Raw genomic sequence first — 19,982 nt, 5'->3', positions numbered from 1 at the left:
GGCCCCATTACTCCACGCAGGACCAGGAGAGAGAGTGCTTCTCCCCTGGGTGTCACCGCTGTCCCCAGTCTCTGGGAGCTTGCAGAGTTACGGCCCGTCCTCAACAGTGGACGAGAGCTCACAGCCATGCGGGTTTTCTCTGCACCCTTTCTCTCTGCGCAGTTTTAAAGGGCATCTGCATTGTGTGGTGTCCCACCATGCGTTGCAATGCCCCGCACCCTGCCAGCCCTCGAGTCTCCCTCGGTGGCCGCGCTAGGGGAGACCTTAGCCTGCTGTAGTTGAGCTCAGTGGCCAGCAGCGCTGGGCATCTGCAGTCCCAAAGTGGCAGAGCCGTAGCACACTGGAAAGTCAAGTCAGGTGTCCCCGCTGGGCGGGGGGGGGGTTCCCACACGGACGTTTGTAAAAGTCTTTACAGCCAGACGTCACATCTCAGGTTATCTTCCCAGAGATGGGGTTGAATAGACTCGCGGCCAGGGCCAAGAGAAGGACATGTGCAGCAGGAGCACGTGGTTGCCTTCTGCCCGCCCACTGCTGAGCTGACCGGCCCTGCTGGCGAGCGTGTGGTCGGAGGCTCTGGGGGCCGGGCTCGCCCTTAGCTCTGCAACCTTCGTTTCAGGTTCCACGCTCCCTGCGTGGTTCTCGGCGGCCTCTCTCGAGGTCGTAATGGGAAGCTCCACTCTCCGCTCTCCGCTCTACGCTCTACGCTCTACGCTCTACGCTCTACGCTCTACGCTCTACGCTCTACGCTTTCCGCTCCTGGCCCACCCACCAGCTTGCGCCTCCTGGTTTCGCCTGCAAGACCAGGACCTCCATGTGTGACACATGCTCCCGGCCCCCTGCAGGTCGCCTGTCGCCTGCCCCTCCCCGAATGGCTGTTCCCTCACACACATCCGTGCATCTCATGACCTCTGCTGGCCCTCGCCTGCCCCCGCCTGCCCTGTGTCACTGCCTGCACGGCCGGCTCTGCTCTGCTCAGAGCCCGCCTGGCCCCAGCGGCTGTGGGTGCAGCACACGGGCTGCCTGGGTCTGTTGCCGGCTGCTGTACCGGTGCTGAGCCGAGCCCGGCTGGCGGGCTGGCTTGCTCGTGGTTATTGGTGACCGGTGGACGCTTACCGGCTCCCGGGTCTCAAGGCTGCGAGGTCCAGGAGCACCGTCCCGGTGCACTCGGGCTTCAGAGAGGCCCTTGTGCTTCCTGCCCAGCGGAAGGCCCGGGGAAAGAGCCCCCGAGCACCTTGCCTATACCGGGAAACCACCCCCGGCACTGCGTCAACCCCGGGCTCGTGAAGCTTGTGCTGTCAGCAGTCCGTGTGTGTGGAGCAGGGAGGAGCACGTGGGGAGCTGCGGGGTGGACAGGACCCCTCTGCATGCTGCTGCGTCCCAGTCCCTCCCTCCCTCGCCCCTGGCCTCATCGCCTGCCCCGTCTCCTCTTGCAAAAGTTCTATCTCCCTGCCTCCTGTTACCTGTCTTTAATTTGCTGATACTATGGGTTTGCAGTAGAAAGCGTGTGATACTGGAGCTGGGGTGTTTGATTTACCAGGCCAGCTCCCGAGCTGCGGGGACTGCCTCGGACGCAGTTCAAGGATGGAGCTGGACGGGCCCCGGAGCTTCGCGTGGGCCGGACCCGGATGTGAGCAGTCAGAGGGGGTTTCTGCCCTTTTCCAGCCCCAAGACCGTCTCTCCAGTGTGGCAGATACCAGCGTATCGAGCGACCCACACCAGGGTCTCTTCTCCCTGCTCATCGCCACCGGGGCTCACGCGCAAGGACATGACCCTTGTTCTGTTTCTCAGCGGCGACCTCGGCCAAGGAATCCATTGCCTCGCCGGTGAAAGTGCAGCTGGGGACAGTGTGGACATCGAAGGCGCCAGGCGTGCTATGCACAGCGCCAGGTGCCTGGGGAGCGTCCGCCCGCGCCGAGGTCTGGTTGTGTTATTGTTGGAGCCGCCCAGCGGACAGCGTCAGGGTGTGAAGCAGCGTGCAGGGAGCAGGTTCAAGTCCTAGGAGACTGTGGGACACGGGACCGAGAAGGCGTCAAGGCGGGTGGCGCGGAGCCTGACATAGGAGTGGAACCCAGGAGCAGTGGTGCCGTGGTTCCCGAGCACAGTTCTTTGCATGGCTCTGGTGGCAAACGGAACTGGACCAGAACGGGGCCCTATTTCACATAAGGTCCCCCGTGGATTTTGCTAGGTGTGCTCGTGGGCAAGGCACTGGGCAGAATGGGACAGGGCTCTTGGCCGTGTCTACCTCCTAGGGTGGATGGGAGGTGCAGAGGACACGGCTGGGGGTAAGCTGCTCTGGGAACGCAGCGTGCACACGGGGTGAAGTCACGATCAGATCCTCAGGACAGGAGAGAGGAGGTCCCCGGAGAAACCCGCACTGGCTGCCGCTGACGGTCGTCACCCACCTGCCACACCTCGGTGCCCCTCACAGCCCGGCATTGACGCGCGCATCCTGCTCCTGGGCCCTGCACCTTTGTCCGGGAGCAGAGAACATTCTTCCAATTCTCCATTCAGAGCATGGGAACCAGGTCACTGAGCGCCATAACACCAGTAGCAGCGCATCATAACTGCCCTGCAAAGGCAGCAGCCACTGCACTTCCTGGATGCCTCATGGGGCTTTTTAAATGTTCGTTGAGGCTAGGCCTCCCTCTCTTGCACAAGACTCAGGATCCTCCTGCCTCAGCCTCCCATGTATATTTATGCTTGGTACTTTTTACATGTCTATCCCTTTGTTAGACACTTTACAAACCAAATCCTAGCCAGTTCTCAGAATCAGGAAGCAAATATTATCACCCTCAGTGTAAAGGAAATTAATCAAGTGTCTCCTTAGTAAACACTGGAGTTGAACGAATTCATTTGTCCCCGAAGCCTAAATTCTTGTGCCATTTTGCTGTTAATCTAAGAAAAATCACTTCCCCTGCTCCTTGTGCCGGTTTCCTGCGCTGGTTCCTCTCCTTCTACCCACAGCTCAATTGCTGAGGACCGTGGAGCCTCCGGGACTTCTGGTCCCCACCACCAGGCGTAATGATAACAACCACGCACTGGCTTTGTCTGTTCACATATCATGTGAACTCAGGTGAATTATTCCAGTTTTACTCATGAGGAAACCGAGCTAAGGGAGACCAGCATGTTTCCTAGATTCTCAGTTAATGAGAGAGATCGTCATGCCTACCTGGAAATGATTCCTCCACTAACAGGAATAGCAGGGTCTTAGAACATCTCTTATGTCCAACGGGAAACACTGAGAATGTTCTGGAATCAATGATGGGATGTCGTGCGGAGACACCAGACATTCAAAATTGTTCTGTGTCGCATCCGTGTCAGTAACGAAACCCTGAAATGCGCAAGACAAAACGAGAGGTTTGCTCTTGAGCGGTGAGGCTGGAGTGGAAGGAAGGAGGGCCGCGCCATTAAATTCTTCCCACGGCCCAAAGGTCTCTGAATGTCAAATGTGGAACTCCTCTGCATTCAACAAGAATTCTGCTGTGGCTCTCCGGCCCCCTGGGGTGCCGGGCCTGTCCGTGCCTGTCCCCCGCACCACTGTAACATATTTTAAGTCACGCTCTCCCCGCCGGCAGCCTGCCCTGCAGCCCTCTCTTTTAGGAAGCAGACATAAATAAAGTGTGTCCTGTGCCTTTTTTGGTTTTTTTTTCCTTTTTTTTCTGACCATGGGCCATCCTCGTCATCCATCTTCAGAAGTGTAAAGCTAAGGTAAAAAGAGCGTTTAAAGGGGACGTCGGGGGTGGACGCACGAGCCAGGCGTGTCTCAGGAGAGGAGCTTCGGCAGGAACGTCCCTGATGTGGTGATGAAGCGCTGTCACTGGCGATGATGACAAATTGGAATGCGTTCCCATGGGGACCGGCGCTGCCTGCTGATCATCCGACCGCTGCTGGCTGCTGGCTGCCTCAGAAGTGACCGGAAGATGACAAGGCAGTGTCAGTCTCATCAGCGTTCAGGAGCCCTGTGGGGGCCGGAGGGGAGAGATGAAGGAGGGGAGAGATGAAAGCTGGGCTGTGGAGAGAAAAACGTTCTTAATGACTCGGCAGAGGGCTGTGAAGCCACCTGTGGCTCTCTGTGGAGAAGTCCTTGTCCCCCGCCTGGGGAGCAGCCCCAGAGTCGGCCTCTGGCGAGGGTCTGTGTGTCACTGCGTCAGCGAGGCAGGCTTGGCAGGGTCGACTCTGGTGTCTGGGCTCCAGGAGATCCGGTGTGGGTGGGATGCTGCTGAGGGGCTTTGGGATGCGGACAGCCGAGGGAGGGGGTTGTGTAGAGACTGCGTCCCGGCTGGGGGCCCCTCGCCTGCTGTGCCTCAGCCTCTTCCCAGGGAGCGGGGGGTTACCATCGCCCTATGACCCCGTGACAGCTGAGAATCTCCAAGAAACCACTGCTTCCTGAAGTGTACTTCTCTTAGAAAAAACACCACCTTCACCCTGCTGTCTCCCTAGGTTTCAAGCTGACATTTAGAGACCTTTTTCAATGGAACTGATGCCACAGTTAGCGTATGCAGGTGATACTGATACAGGAAAATAAAAACTCCCAACCTGAGTGATATCTGGGACGAGTTCGTGTTCTCTAAATTCGAAGAATGATTTTAGGAGGATAAGAGCAGAATATATTCATTGAAGGAAAGGAGCCCTCCACCCGCCTCTCCCTTTCTGGGTCCCCGGTCCATGAGGTTCACCTGCCCTCGTACCTCGTATCCTTAGGTTTGGGGCCCCGGAGCCCAGCAGGTGGATGCATGAGTTTTGCAGACATCGGTCCTCCACCTGCCGCTTTGGCTCGTCCTCTGCCTGGTGACACGACATGAGACAGCCTGGCGGCAGGGTCCTTGTCGGCTAGACCTTGCGTGGCAGCCGGCAGAGTTTTCTGAAGAGCCTGGCACCGCTCCGAGACAGGCGTACTGCCCGCGGGGCCGGGTCGTTTCGGCTCCGATGGTTCAGGCGTGGCGCCTCCAGCTGAGCAGCCGGGTGTCGCTCAGAATGGCCAAGCTCGCCCGGACCGCAGCCCAGCCCGTCCTGGTCGCGCAGAACCGGCTCCCGACGTGCGCGCGCCCCAGCAGGGGGCGCTGCGGATTCTGGGGACCGGGTTTGGGGCAGCCCCCTGCCAGCCCGGCTCAGCTCTGTCTGTGGTGTTCGGGCCCCGGGTGACACAGCAGGGACAGAGTCATCCGGAGCCTGACAGGGCGGCGTGCAGGGCTTTTAGGACCCAACCCTGGGGGGAACACAGCAGGGCCGCTCTCTGCACGCGCCCTGAGCCGCAGCCCGCAAAGGCCACTCTGACGGCGGCAGCGGGGGAAAGGGCCAGTTACAGCGTCTGCCGCAGTTTCTGTATCCTCCCTCCCGGAGTCGAGTCCCCACCTGGGGCGAGGCAGAGCCCCCGGCCACACTTCCACAGAGCACAGGGCAGGCCGGTCGCCTCGTTGCAGCTGCTTGCCTCTGCCCTAGAAGAGTGGGAGCAGCCATGTCAGCATGTGACCACAGGACTGCATCCCAGCCTTTATTTGTGAAAACTGAAATTTGAATTTCACGTAATTACTGAGTATATAAGATATTATTCTTCTTTAAAAATAAACATTTATGGATACAACAGTGGCCTGTACACAAACAGGAAGTAGAGTCGCGTGGTGGTGCATGCCTGTAATCCCAGCACTCAGGAGGCTGAGGCAGGAGGATCTCCATGAGTTCAAGGCCAGCCTGAGCTACACAGAGAGACTCTGCCTCAAAAAAGGAAGGAAAGGAGGCCGGGAGGGCAGGAGGGCAGTGGATCAGATTACAGTACCAGCCTTTTTAATGTTCGAAACCCTGGGATATTTCTCAGGTGGAGTTAAACATTAAGACTACATGTGAGTTGGTGAAAGACAGAAATGAATCCAAGTTTCTTGTTTATTTTAGCATGAACTGGTGATGATATAATATGGAAATCCCAATCTTGTGTTTGTTCTGTTCCAGAGCATTTATTCTGTAGTGATGGGTCAGCCTGTTTACACTTCCCAGGGAAAATCAGTGAGATTTATTTTTACCGGAACTCAGAGCCTACAAAGGACAGATAAAATGCACTTCCTGCTGGCATTCCTAGAATGCATTGTATATTTTCAAAATAAATATTCCAGGCTGAGGGTGCAACTCAGCGGTAGAGCACTTGCCTCCCATGCGCAAGGCCCTGGGTTTGATCTCCGGCACCATAAGTAAATAAGTAAACAAACGGCCTGCACTTTGAAGAGGCTGTTGGTCGTAAGACCAAAAGGTAAGGTTGCTGACGCTCAGGAGCGAGTTCATTTCTTTGTTTACTATTAAATATTTTCTCTATACCTAGAATGCCCAGCAGTGCAGTAGGTGCCAAAGACGAGTAGGCAAACAAAAACATAACCAGAGGTCAGCCACAGTGTCTTACTCTTTCTCAGATGTGGACACAATACCCCGCACCACAAGTGAAAGGAGGAAGGGTTATTTTGGCTCAGTTTGCAGAGGGCTCAGTCCATGGTTGGCTGCTCCAAGGTGGGCAGGTGTGGTGCACGGGGCACGCAGAGGGCTGCTGCTCACCGCATGGCCGATAGGAAGCAGAGAGAGAAAGGAGGAGCCAGGGAGGGGGACGTGAGCGCCTGGCCCCGCCTCTTAACAGGAAGTCAACTTCAGCCCCACCATCCAATGGTCTTGCAGAAGCCCCACCTGAGAGGGCACGAGGCCTCAGGGGACATCTACACTGGAGCACAGACAGTGCGTTAGAGCGTAGCAAGTGGGGACGTGGACACCGGGGGAGCACACGTCGGGCTTTCCGGCTGCACCTGCTTCCTCGCTTCCTGCACTGCCCGTCACTGGAGACTCTGCTGCTGCACACACCCAGCCGCAGATGTAGGGAGGATGAGGGAGCAGTCCTAGCTCAGTCCTTGGACCAAGTTTTATTTCATCTTGTTTGTTTGTTTGTTTATTGCAGTACTGGGGGTTGCACTCAAGAGCCTTTGAACTCAGCTACATCCCCAGCCTTTTTGTCATTTTTCATTTTGAGACAAGGTCTGGCTAAGTTACTGAGTTTTCTGGGCTGGGTTCAATCTGTGATCTTCCTGCCTCAGCCTCCAGAGTGCTGAGATTAGAGGTGCGCACCTGGACTACATTTCTAAGAACTAGAGGCATCCACTCACTGCTTCTATGTTGCCTTGGGGAAGGAATGACAAAGAACAAAACAGAAGTCTGTAAAGTTGGAGTTTGTTAGACCTTTTCCATGTTCAAGTACCATTTTGAATGGGTGGAGAAGGGAGGTAGAACGGTCCAGGACCTGTCGGCTGAATTACACATTGAGGTCATTATCTTTGCTTTTTCTCTGCATCAGGGTTTCTCAGCTGTGGCTTGACTGACCTTTGGGGGCCAAATGCTTCTGGGTTCCCAGGAGCTGCCCTGCTTGGTGTCATGTTTAGGGACACCCCGACCCCCTACCTGCCCGCTCTGTACCCATTTCTACCACGTTATGACAGAACCACCTCCCACCATAGGCTGATGTCTCTTGTCAGGCGAAATCTCCAGTGGAATCCAGCTATTTGTGCACCGTACCGCAGTGGCGCGTGTATCTCAGTAGGAGCTCTAGCTCCAGGGCCGAGTGTCAGTGGACCCATTACCTTCTGGACACACAGCTCCACCTTGGGAATGGTGGGCCGGACCCCAGCAATCACTGTCAGATTAAACTTGACCTCTGGAACTTTCTGCAAACTTCATTATTTGTACAGTGTTTAGGAAGCCCAAAGAACCCCAGTTTCTTTGATTAAGGCTCTGAAAGCCCCTAGAATTTCCCTGGAGGACAGATAAGATTTAAAAATTGGTTTGAGCAGCCAGGGACATAGCTCAGTGGCACAGCGCCTGCCTGGCAAGCACCAGGTCCTGAGTTCGATTCCCAGTACCAAAATAAATAATTTTTTTTTAAAAATTGGTTTGAAAATAACAAATGAAGGCATTCTGAGCGACTTCCGTTCTCAGCCCAGAAGTGGTCAGTTGGTGCGGGCCGTGTGGCCTGTGGTCACAGTTAGCTCCCCTCCGGTGCATTTCAAATTCCAGGCTGCACAAACCCAGTGAGCTGTGCTCCCCGCGGCCATTGCGTCTGGGGAAGGGAGACGGCAGTGCTTCCCAGGGGACTGAGCTAAGCTGTGGCATTTGGCAGGTGCCTCAGAGGAAAGCAGGGCACTCCCGACGGCCGCCACGACTCCCGCAGGAAAGCTGGCGCGGTGGCCAGAGAGCAGCGAGCTCCTGGCTGTACCCCGCTTCCTGCACGTCCACAGTGTCCACCCTGGAGGGCTGTCGCGGGGAGTCCCCACCCCCAGGCTGGAAGTCCTCCCCTTCCTGCACGTGCTCCCCACCCCCACCCCGAAAACCTGTTCGAGCCCAGGACCACAGTGAGGAGACGTCATGCATTTCTTGCTTGGGACCCTGGCACGCTGGCCATTAATAACAGCAGAAGTGTTCGTTTTTCTTTTCCCAGCAAGGGCTTTAATCGAAAGCTGTCATTCCGTTTGAATTTGGGGTACGTGAGAAATTCATGATGTGTCGTTTTCTGTTGGAAACCAGAAGATACTGTTTTATTGCTGTCCATTGACTGGGCCTTAGGCTTTCCTGTTTTGGTGGTTTTTTTTGTACTGAGGTGGATCGCACGGCCTTAACGTTGAAGTACATCCTCAACTTCTGCCTTTCTTCAGCAGGGCCTCTTTTTGTAAACAGGGTCTCGCTAATTCTTTTAAGGATGTCCTCAGGCTGGCTAAAACTTGGAATTCTCCTGCCTCAGCTTCCCACAATGCTGGGATTACAGGTGTGCACCCCCACGCCCAGCTACACTGGGCACTTTTAGTCTTAATCATTTTCGCCTCACAGTGGAAGAAGACTCGGGTGTGCTTTGGGCTTACCTGAGGTTCAGTGTATGCAGCCTGAGGCACACATTCATTAGTTGACTAGGAGAAGTATTATGGGTTGCTGCGTCAGGCTTGGCACTGATGTTGCTCACTGTCGCCCCACAGCTAGCCAAAAAGATCCGCGAGAAGTTCAGCCGATACCTGGACGTGGTGAATCGCAACAAGCAAGTCGTGGAGGCGTCCTACACGGCGCACCTGACGTCCCCGCTCACCGCCATCCAGGACTGCTGCACGCTCCCGCCCAGCATGATGGAGTAAGGCCCCGCCCTCCCGCGGCCGTGCGCCCGGAGCTGAGCTGCTCGCACATGCGTGTGCAGTGTGCGTGCTTTGTGACTGCACGTGTGTCGTGTGGGATAAAACCCCCTCCGCACACAGGTCATCCTTAACTCCGGTTCTGCTGTCACGAAAGTCCCAGCCCCTGCCCACCCCACGCGCCTGTGTTGTCGCTGTGGAGCTCGGTCGGGAGGGTCAGCTGTTGTCTGGGTACGGAGTCTGCTGAGCTCAGGGAATTGCAGAGGATCTGTTACGAGTCAGCTCTGTTTTCAGGCCTGGGAATTTTGTGGGGTTTTGGCACTGAGCAACAACCCCAGCCCTTTGCTATGAAAGAGGGTCTCCTTAAATTACTAAGGTGCCCGGGCGGGGCTCAGATTTTCGATCTGCCTGCCTCAGCTTCCCAAAGTGCTGGGATTATAGGCCTGCACCACTACACCTGGTGGGGGGTCAACTCTAAAGCCAAGAGTACGATAGTCTCGTGGATGTGAAATTTGTTTTCTTGAAGGGAGTGCTTTTTAGCTTTGAGTCACACAAATTCATACTTCTTAAATAGAAGACATTACCACTAAAATTTCTGAAGAAAGGCAATCAGTTAGTACTAAAACAGCAAAATACACGCACAGTCAAAGATACTTCTGTTTATTAGACAAGCGGTATCTGTACCTGGACAGTGGTGCTGGCCGTGGAAGCGGGCGGAGCAGCTACCTAGTGAGACAAAGAACTTAATTTTCAGTTTGACTTGGTTTCTGCGTAGCTGTGTGTCCTTGACCTAGTTATTGCCTGTGTAATTTTATGCTGTTTACTCTCAGCGTAGACAGTCATCTATTTTACCAATTTTCTAGAGCGGTTTAGAATAAGTAAAAGATCTTAGCACGCTTTTTCAAAAAACTCTGTGAGCACAAACGTGAACTCGTGCGCAGTTGCCTCTGTCCCCCGGCAACGCGCCCGAGGCTGTGCGAGGCGTGCGTAGAATAAAGTGCTCCCGTGGTTCGTGTGTCTTTCCCTTGACAGCAAGTTTCTGCCGCGGGTTTGGCGGTGTCATGGGCAGTAGGTACCCTCAGCCTATCATCTTGTGTGTCCCTGTGACCCTAAGTGGTGTCGTCCCGGTGAACCCACCCGGGGCCGGGAGCCACGCAGCTCCCCACTCCCGACCTCTCCGGGAGTGAGACGCGGCCAGGTCTCCCCTCTGCACAGAGCCCCTCATGGTCAGGGACAGCCACGTCCCTGAGCACAGCTTCCCTTCGGGGCGGGGACAGTTTGGAAGGCTGCACTCCGTATGTGAGCACTCCGTGAAGTCAAGGGTGAAAACGTTTCATAAACCGTAACGCTCTAAACAGCAGCTTCCCGTTTCTGTACCTCCCCGGGAAGGGGGACATTGCATTTTTACTTCGAAGCTTCTTCCCAGGAGCCGATTCTTTTTAGAGTGGGGGACCCGTGACTCAGTGCGTTTGGCGAACTTACCCTTCATATAAAAACGAGGGGCCAGTTGGGTTGTGAGACCTAGGAAAAATCATTTTCAGGACAGGGAGCAGTGGTGGTATAGTGATCAGAATTCCCTGGAGGTACAATTAGGCTTCTGCCCCTGGAGGGACAGCGGACCGTGTCTGGACATATTTTTGGTCGTCACGGCCGGAGCTGGGGCCCCATCCCTCCCCCCAGAGAGTGCCTGGCCGGCCGTGTCAGTGACGAACATGGAAAAGCCCGGGAACCTGCCTGGTGCAGCACTGCCTGGTGACGTCAGTTAGGGCTCGAGGAGCACCTCGGCCATTCTCTGCTCTGCCCACTTGGCTCCTTGCCCCCTTCACACCTTGTGTCCCAGAAGAGCTCAGCTCCCGTGGGTGAGCACCCCCCGTTCCCCTGGGCTCCTCGAGCGCCCCGATCATGTGGAGGGTCGGGTGCAGCCTTCACGGTACGCAGTCACCTTCCCTGCTGCTGGCAGGGTCAGCCCCCTCCCGTCGTAGCCCTGGCGCGAGTGGTCGGGTTAATCACTACCTTTGGAATCTGACTTGGTTTAAGTATAGGTAAGCGTCGGTGGATGTCTGCTTGCAAGAAATTCGCATTATCGGGGAGAATGTGGTGTTGTGCGTCCACAAACCAGAGACGACCCCCGAGGCTGCAGCACAGTCTGTGGCAGAGCCTGGCACACACGGCCCCACGTGTGGTGCCCCCGGCACAACAAAACACAACGTCAGGAAGCAATTCTGTGAGCTTCAGAAGTACACGTGTCCCTCGAGCTGGCCGTTCGGAGTAACGTCCCAGGCAAACACGCAGGCATGTTTACACAGACGGGTGCAGGTGTGAGACTCAGACTACTGCGGTACCCTTTAGAATAACGTGCGCGTGCTCTGAATTCTGAACATCGAGGCACCGGCTGGGAAAATCGCCTCCCTCCACCCACGCGAGGTGGTGCAAGGCAGTGTGGGCGTGAACCGGGCCGGCGCTTGGGACCACGTTACTGTGGAGACGGGGACTTCTGCCTGGGATCCCCGAGAGGGGCTGAGTACCGGTCGAGATCTCTGGGCAGAGCCGTCGTCCGTGTGGGGTTGGCAGGGTGACAGCAGCAGGCAGCTTCTGCCGCAGCTCCTCCTATGTCCGGCTGCGCGTCCGAGAGGCCTCCCTGAGCCTTGTCCATGTTGCCGGAGCACTGCGCCCTCACCCTGGTGGGTGCGGAGCAAGGACTGGCCTGGGGCGTCCCGGATACCAGAGACGCAGGACACCGGTGACACCTGCGAGGACGCCCTCCCTGCCTCAGCCCGGGCCACCAGCTCTCCACCGCGAGGTCTTTCCAGGAAGCTGCACGCAGGCGTCTCCGGCGCATCCCACCTGGCCGTTTTCCAGCCATTGGCTAAGCACGAGCACTTTCTAAAAATCGAGGAAGCCTCAGAAACCAGGAGGCGCAGCTGACAGGGAAGAAGCCCAGTTCCAGCCGCTCCCGAGGGGCCTCTCTCCGCTCTCCGCCTGCAGGGCTCTGCTGCGCCCATGGGCTCCACTCCCTGTGGCCCGACTCCCAGCCCCTCTGCAAGGGCGTCCGCGGGGTGGACCTCAGCGCTCAGGGCAGAGTCTGTGCAGGAAGGAAGAGCCCAGCCTCATGGAAGTTTCAAGTCGTGATCAGAAACAGTGTTTCTAGCACAGGCAGACTTGGTTTCTGAGTCGGACCTCTTTGCTTCCCGGGTTGACCTTGGGAAGACCCTTCAATCCTGAGCCTCGGTTTCCCAATCAGTGAAAGGAGAATGACAACACCCACCTCACCAGGCTGAGGTGAAGGAGAGGTGTTTAGTTATTTATTTTGGTTGTGGGTTTTTTTAGACAGTATCGACATGTAGAGACCCTGTGAAACTCAAAGCAACTCTCTTGCCCCAGCTCTGAAGAGCTAGGATTACAGCCACGTATGTACACCCACGCCCCACCAAGGGGAGAGAGGAGACCTTGACAGACTTCCTGTGGATTCTTACACATTTATTCCAATATCATCCTCTCTCAAGAGATACTGCTGTGGTTTTCTTCCTCATAGGGCATAACACACGTTTCTTTTTAAAATAAATACAGCTAAATCTTAAAAATTTAATTATTTTACGGGAAAATATTAAGTGGATGAAATTGTGAAAATGACGGTCACAACTAAAGCTTATGGCACATGGACTCTGATTATTACTGAAATCCTTCCAAACTGTGAGCTATTACTGTTTTTGTTTGGTGTTTTGTTTGTTTGTTTGTTTGTTGAAACGGTCTTACTCTGTAGCCCAGGCTGACCTCAAAGTCACTGTGATCCTCCTGCCTCAGCCTGCTGAGCGCTGGGATGATAGGTGGACGCCACCATGCCCAGCCCAAGAAGTCGTAGTCTGAAGTCAAACTCTTTGAACTCTTCATGCGTGGGGCCTGTGTCCGGCCGTGTGCATGTACAACAGTACAGCTTCTGTATAAGTCCTGTAAGCAACTGGACCTCGGGTGAAGGATCTCCACTCTTAGATCCATAGCACGGCCATTCTCTTTTTTGAGGGTGCTGGGGGCTTTTTTCTGGCTTTTTTCCAGTGCCGGGAATCGAACTCATGACCTTGCACCTGCCGAGCAGGCGCTGTGCCGCTGAGCTAAATCCCCAGCCCCGGTGGCCATTCTCAAGTGGGCGGCACCTGCCATCCTTCCTCCTGCAGCAGCGCCGGCGGGACACCACAGTCACTGTCACCAGCAGTTCCCCTCGGCCTCTTCCTGTCTGAGGAAGATGGGTCAGAGCCAGGACAGCGTTTTTAAAAATACTTTCATTTTTTTATATTTGTTTTTCTCTTTCTTTTGAGACAAGGTCTCGCTATGCAGTTCAGGCTCACCTTGAGCTTGCTTTGTAGCCCAGGCTGGTCTTGAACTCACAAGGATCTTCTTGCCTCAGCCTCCAAGCGCTGGGATTATAGGCATGCGCCACCACACCCAGCTGTAAGTACTTTTAACCAGCAGCTCCTTTTTAATTTTTGTTTCGGGTCAAACCTTTTGTTCCTGCTGATTTATAATTCCTATTTTATCTTCCTTACTGGGGCTTAGAATACATACATTACAATAAGAAACAAAACAATACACATTTTGTTTGTTTTTTTTTGTTGTTTTTTTTTTTTTTTTTGGTTTTTCTCTGGTACCAGGAACCGAACTCATGACCTTGCGCTTGCCAGGCAGGTGCTTTTGCCGCTGAGCTAAATCCCCAGCCCCAACAATACCCATTTTGGAAGAGAGGGGCTTTCAAGAGTACCACTGCGGGGAGTCTTTGTCACCCGTGCTGAAGATCATACTGTGATAGCGGCGGGGAGAACCTGCCGCGTTGCTTTTTCCGATGAGCTCAGCACTGTGCTCCTCAGCCCGTCTTACTGGTCGACTCTGCGTCCCTGCACAGGGCCCTGAGTTGATGAGCATGCAAGGGCCCGCGCGGTGGTCAGGGCCTCTGTGAGTGTTGAGGAGGGAAGGGAGCTGAAGACGTAACATGCTCGAAGACAGAAAAGCAGCCGGGTTAAGGCTCAGCCTACAACAAACTCACCTTCAACAGCACGGCTTCCACAACCCCGCCGGGAGAGAGGGCCGTCTCTTCCTGCACCTTACTCAGCCGCGTCCCTGGCTTTGGGTCAGGTTAGGGGTGGAGGGGACAAGAGCTCTGGGAGTCAGCAGGGGTTCATGGAGGTACAGGGACCACGCGGCCTAAGAGACACTGGGGGCGACAGATGTTTCAGATGTACCAGTTTTTAAAGCCACCGCCGTTTAAACCTTGGGCAAGTATCCATTTTTCACATGTCTGCGTTCCCTGAGCACTCAGAAGATCCGCAGTCCTGGGTTCGAGTCCCCACTTCGTGGCCATCTGCCTCCGTGGGAGCAGGGCCCTGGGCAGTCTCGGCCCTGCCTCTTTCGTCCCTGGCCACGTGAGTCCGTGCAGCCCGTTTCCTTGCCTTGTCCTGCTTGGCAGTCGTGGTGTGCAGATTTGTGGCTCTTGATTTTAAACGGTTTGCGTGTGAACGGAGCTGACCCAGGAAAGGTGGAGCACAGACTCGCAGGCGCAGCCTCTCTGCCCATGGCTCCCAGCCCCTGACGCTCGCCGGCCTGCACCGTGGTGAGCTTCCTGTGTGCATGTGACTCTGCCAGTGCTGAGGTTCCCCGCAGACCAGGCGGCCCTGTCACTGCCACACCCTCAAGCCCGTTCCCTCTTCTCCTGGGTTTCTTCGGTGGACGTCACAGGCCTGTGTGTGACGTCTCTGTCACGTCATGAGGAGAGGATAAACGAGGGGGAAGTGCTGGGAGACGGGATTAGAGAGAGCCCTGTTCTTCTCTGTGTCTCCCAGTGGTGTTGACAGCGGTTGTCCCCATTCACTTACGCTTGAGTCAGGGCCGAGGTGGAACCGGCCATCCAGCTCTGAGGCTGACACGGGGAGCACAGAGCTTCTGCTGGTTTCCACCTCTTCCTAAAGCCAGGAGACTACACCCAAGAGCTAATTCTGTCTCACACGCCCGGGAGACCTGCAGAGCTTCCACAGTCCCGGACACCAGAAGCGCTGGTTGGGTTGGAGCCCAGCTGACCGCAGGGAGCTCCCAGCTGTGCACGCCTGGCGATCACGCGGTCCTGGGAAGCACCGGGCTCCCGCGTTCCGGAAGAACCCACACTTCACACGCCCTGCGCTGGCACTCAGGAGTCGGGGCTCCCCGCTCGCTCCTGGGGGGCCAGTGCTGCAGAGAGGCCGCGGGCAGAGGGCTGGGCTGCTGATTGTGATTCTCCTGCACGGCCACCGTTCAGCCCTCCATGCCGGTTGGATTGTCCAGACCCGGAACCTTGGGGGTGTCTCCGTGATGGTGTCAGTCCAGGTGCAGGCTCTGCAGGGCCACTGGCCAGCTGGACACCCCAAAAGGAGGTGCAGTCTTCTGGGAACATCCCCCCTTGCTTAAAGGACTCAATATTGGTTCCATGAAAGCCTTCAACTGACTAGATAAGACCTACCTGGTGATACAGAGTAATCCACTCTACACAAAATCCACAATCTGGACAGCAATGTCATCCCAAAAATGCCATCACAGAGACATCCAGAATGGTGTTTGACTTCATGGCTGGGTACCACGACCCACCCCAGTTGGTGCATCGGATGAACCATCCTACCCTGAGAGGGTAGAGAACTGGACTGTGAGGCCTGTCATAGACTTGACGATTTTTATTAATATTCAGATTTTGACCAGGAGAGTACGAGTCCTTACTCTCAGAACCTTCTGCTGTGTTCTCCGGTTCTGCTTACAAAGTAGATGAGCACTGGATGGGAGTTCAGAATCTGAGGGGCGTGCTTCCTGCCAAAGGCGGGTGTGTATCTGGGGGCGTGATTCAGGCGCCGAGTAAATGGCTGTGTTAGCATTTCAGGTTCTGTAAGTACTGTGGACAGGATCTGAGCCAGGAATACTGGAGAGTTGTTTTTTAATTGTAATGATTAACACTGATTTATAAGATTTAGATTCCGGTGTGAGGTTTTTGAGGAATTTATAGTAGATTTAAGGACACAATCACCTGGGCCTGGTGGTGCACATCTGTAATCCCACTACTGAGATTGGTAAATCCCGGAATCCAGGAGGGAATCTGTTTTCCCCTTTCTGAGAGTTACGTGAACCTGGGGGAGTGGAGTTATCTTCTGTGGAAGTTAAGTCACTCCCTCCTTGCTTCCTGGGCAAACTTGGAAGAGACAGTTCAGCTGGGTATGGAAGAAGAAGAGGGCTTGAACGCAGGGAGGGACAGGGAAGTGCTCTGGTGGAGAGAAGGTCTGCTGGAGAAAACCTAAGGCCGGAGCGGCCCAGGAGCAGGAAGTGGAAGAAGCAGCTGGGAAGCTGGCCTGAGCACAGGCCCTGGGACCCTTGAGGGCCAGACTGTATGACTCGACCGTTTCCTGTGGGGTTTGGACCCCTTTGAGAAAGTAAAGGATAACGGTGTCTCTTCCCTTCTAGAGCTTGACAAAGCGACCCCTGAAGACACTACTGGTTGCTTGAGGGAGTGAGTTAGTTTACACTTTGTTTTGTTTTGATACTGTGGATTGTACCCAGAACCATTGCACTGAGCTCTATCCTCAGCCCTTTTTAAATTTTTTTAAATTTTGAGATAGTCTCACTAAGTCAGTTGCTCAGGCTGGGCTCTAACTTGGATCCTCCTGCTTCAGCCTCCCAGAGTGCTGAGAGCGTGCACCACCAGGTGTGGCTAGTTTAAGGTTTCTGAGAAATGGAGTGAAAAGAGGAGACATGAGACTAGGGGTATTTCACTTGTCACCCGTGCGGCATCGGGAAGACCTGGTCTGATTTTACTTGCACAGGTGTGGAGCCAGGGGAAACGAACTCCGCTGTTGGCTGCGCTCTCTCTGGCTTCGTCCCGGGCAGAATCAGGTGACTGACGTAGTGCCTGGAAGCTGCGGGCTCCATGTGCCCGGCTAAGGCGCCTGGCCGCTTGTGCCCTTCACCTTCCGGCTCGGCGCCCCCGCGTCGTGTTGCACACCCTGCAGTGCTGGCCCTGGGGAGTGTTTGCCAGCGGCACCAGCGCCACGCTGCACCCCGACTTGGCTTTTGGGTTGGAGTCCCGGGGTGAGGATGAGGTCAGGGTCACCAAGTCCCTCCGTCTCGGGGGAGATTGCGCGGTGCTGGTAAACACTTCCGTGACCGTTCCTCGCAGTCCTCTGGGAGTTACTCCACGTCGTGAGCTCAGGTAGGAGACCTAAGTCGACGCTGACTTCGTGGTCTGGGTGTCCAGTTACACCGGGCAAGTTTATTAAAGCAGAGTGAGTTTATAATACAGTGATACCGCCGTCACGTGGCTCCAAGCTCCAACTTCCCCTACGCAGATGGCAAAGTCAGAAAAAAATCTCTGCGTTCATAACCTTGCTCCATAGTCGAACTCAAAATCGGACTTGAAGAAACCTGCACAGGCCGAGAGCGAGTCACGTGTCGCATGTCCCCGTGGACACAAAGGGTGACGCTTCCGTCTGAGCGCTTTCCTCGTGTAAAACCTCGTAACCGTTGGTCCAGAGAAGGTCACTGACGCCTGTGGCAGAGCCGAGGGGAAAACTGAACCACGACAGTCAAAGAAAGAAATCACTGCGGGATTCGTTGAAGTCCTGGAGCAGTGAATTTATGTAATGTAATTTTGGGGCCTCAGAACCGATTATTTGGCTTTCCCTTATCCCGTGTGGGGAAAACACAGTCAGTGCTGTGACTTCCTCGTTGGAGCAGGATTTGGAAGGGGCCGAGTTCCACAGCGAGGAGGCGTCACTGTACGCAGAAGCGCCAAACCTCCGTCTGGAACGTTTCCGTGCGCTCACCTGTTTCAGGTTCAAGGTTGGGAGTGAGAAGGCATCAGATAGAGCAGGACTGTGTCTTCCGGAGCCCCTGGGCACCAGTCAGGTAAACTGAGGCAGAGTGGGGCGGTGCGTGACGGTGCAGAGTCTGTCTTTCAGATGAGGGGGCGCTTACGGCAAGGCACCTGGACGGGAGTCGGTGGGAAGGCAGCGGTAGGGAGTCTCTCAAGGGGAGTTTTGCAGCTAGAGCTGAGAAAACAAGCCGGACCCAGTGGCGCAGACCTGTCATCCCAGCACTCAGAAGGCTGAGGCAGGAAGATCTCAGGTTGGAACCCAATATGGATAACTTAGTGACTTAGTGAGAGCCTGTCTGAAAATAAAAACTAGGGCAGGGGTGGTGTAGCTGAGTGCAAAGACTGGGCTCAACCCCCAACACCCCAAACAAGTAAAACATGAATAAAGTAGAGGGATCCATTTGGCCTTATGACTCCTGATCCTCTGCTCTGCCTGTGCCCCCAGGGCCAGGTAACCCGACAAGCTTGGTCCTGGCAACTTGGCTTAACTTTCTCTCAAGCCCTCTCTTAGCCTAGAAAAGTGTTGTGTGTGTTTCTGCACACAGCACTGCATGGCAGATTTTACTCTTCAGTTCATTCTCTGGCCTGCCCTCATGCTCCGTCTCGGTCCCTTTAAGGAGCATTGCTCCTGCAGGAGGGCCGAACGCCCAGACCCGTCTTGGCAGATACTGGTCCCAGAGGACTGTAGCGGGATTGAAAACCCAACAAAGACTGCGGCACACTTCGTATGCTGAAAACCTACTCAGTTACTTTATTGAATTGATGTAAAAAGAGTTGCAAGTGTTTATGTCTCGGCGACATGCCGCCTTAGGCTGTGACGTGCAAACATTAATTCACAGACAGGACATCCTTCTGCAGCTGCTGACCAGCCGGACGGGAGGCGCCACACCCACTGCTTACCCATCCCTGCCCGCCTCATCCCAGATGGGAGGGGGTTGTAGTCAGGGTTTACAGGGAACGGATTTAATACAGGACGTATCATTCATAGGATTATTTTATAATGTTCACCCAAAGAGTCAAGTGCAGAAGAAGGCAGGAAATCTGTCCACGCACTAGAGACCCAAAGAATCCAGCTGAGGGCCTGGATCCCACAGCAGTGTCCTGCACGAGTCCAACTGAAGACCTAGGGCCTACAGCAGTGTCCTGCATGAGTCCAGCTGGAGGCCTGGAGCCCACGACAATGTCTCACGCAAGTCCATGTCCAGGATCTACACTAGGAAGGCCCAGTGTTCAGTGGTAGAAGCTAGAAAGTCTGTGCCGGCGGGATGAAGGATCTGTGCCAGCAGGCTGAGGGATCTGCACTGGAGCCAGGAAGTAATGCTCAAGGTAAGGACCAGAGTTCTCCCGAAAAGTACCACAGCCGTCCTCAGCAACAGTGAGGTCCCGAGCTCCTCCGATGATGAGAACAGCTAAGTTCATATCAGGAAAGCCAGCGTGACAAGCTCCTCCAGGAGAACCAACAGCACCACCTCTTCCTCTCCAGTTCTCCTTTTATGCTGTCAGCAACAGTCGTCAGGTGGGTGGGCCTTCTGCACCCACACTGCACTGACTCTTCACTGGGGGTCGCGAGTTGAATCCACCACAGAAGGGCACCAAGGTCCCGGCAGGGCTTGCGGAGGCTCCAGCCGGCTGTCCTGACTCCAAGTGAGTTTTTCTTTGATTGATGAAGTCTTTGATCAGAAGAGAAGTTGGAGCAGCCCGCGCACCCCGGACATGCTCGCCACCTGCTGCTTCCCAGCCCTCCCAGGTCCTGAGTCGACTGGGCGGAAAGCCCCGGGTCTGCATGGCTTCTGTCTCAGTGCAGAGTCTTGCTCTAGTAGTGTTTGTGCCACTTCGTCGCGGGTATGTGCATGTGTGTGGACACACAGGTTTGTGCGTGTGTGTGTGCGTGTGTGCACGTACAGGGGTGTGTGTGCATATGTGTGCATGTGCGGGAGTGTGTGTACATTTGTGTGCATGTGCAGGGATGTGCATATGTGTACACA

At 55.1% G+C, this 19,982-nt stretch overlaps 1 protein-coding gene across 3 annotated transcripts in view; it reads left to right on the top strand.

Moving 5' to 3' along the window:
- Positions 1–19,982, top strand: part of Cachd1 (cache domain containing 1) — a 143,529-nt gene that overhangs the window by 52,881 nt on the left and 70,666 nt on the right. For 2 of the 3 annotated variants that reach the window (XM_013514449.1, XM_013514451.1), the window contains one exon: positions 8,985–9,133. The exons of the other annotated variant lie outside the window; for it this stretch is intronic. In XM_013514449.1, the coding sequence (XP_013369903.1) occupies positions 9,126–9,133 (8 nt within the window). In that variant the 5' untranslated portion in view covers positions 8,985–9,125. The remainder of the gene's footprint in view (positions 1–8,984; positions 9,134–19,982) is intronic. 3 annotated transcript variants of the gene reach the window in all.

Source organism: Chinchilla lanigera, unplaced genomic scaffold (assembly GCF_000276665.1).
Source record: "Chinchilla lanigera isolate Chin_1 unplaced genomic scaffold, ChiLan1.0 scaffold00022, whole genome shotgun sequence".
Lineage (NCBI taxonomy): Eukaryota > Metazoa > Chordata > Mammalia > Rodentia > Chinchillidae > Chinchilla > Chinchilla lanigera.
This window is presented reverse-complemented; position numbering and strand designations above follow the sequence as displayed.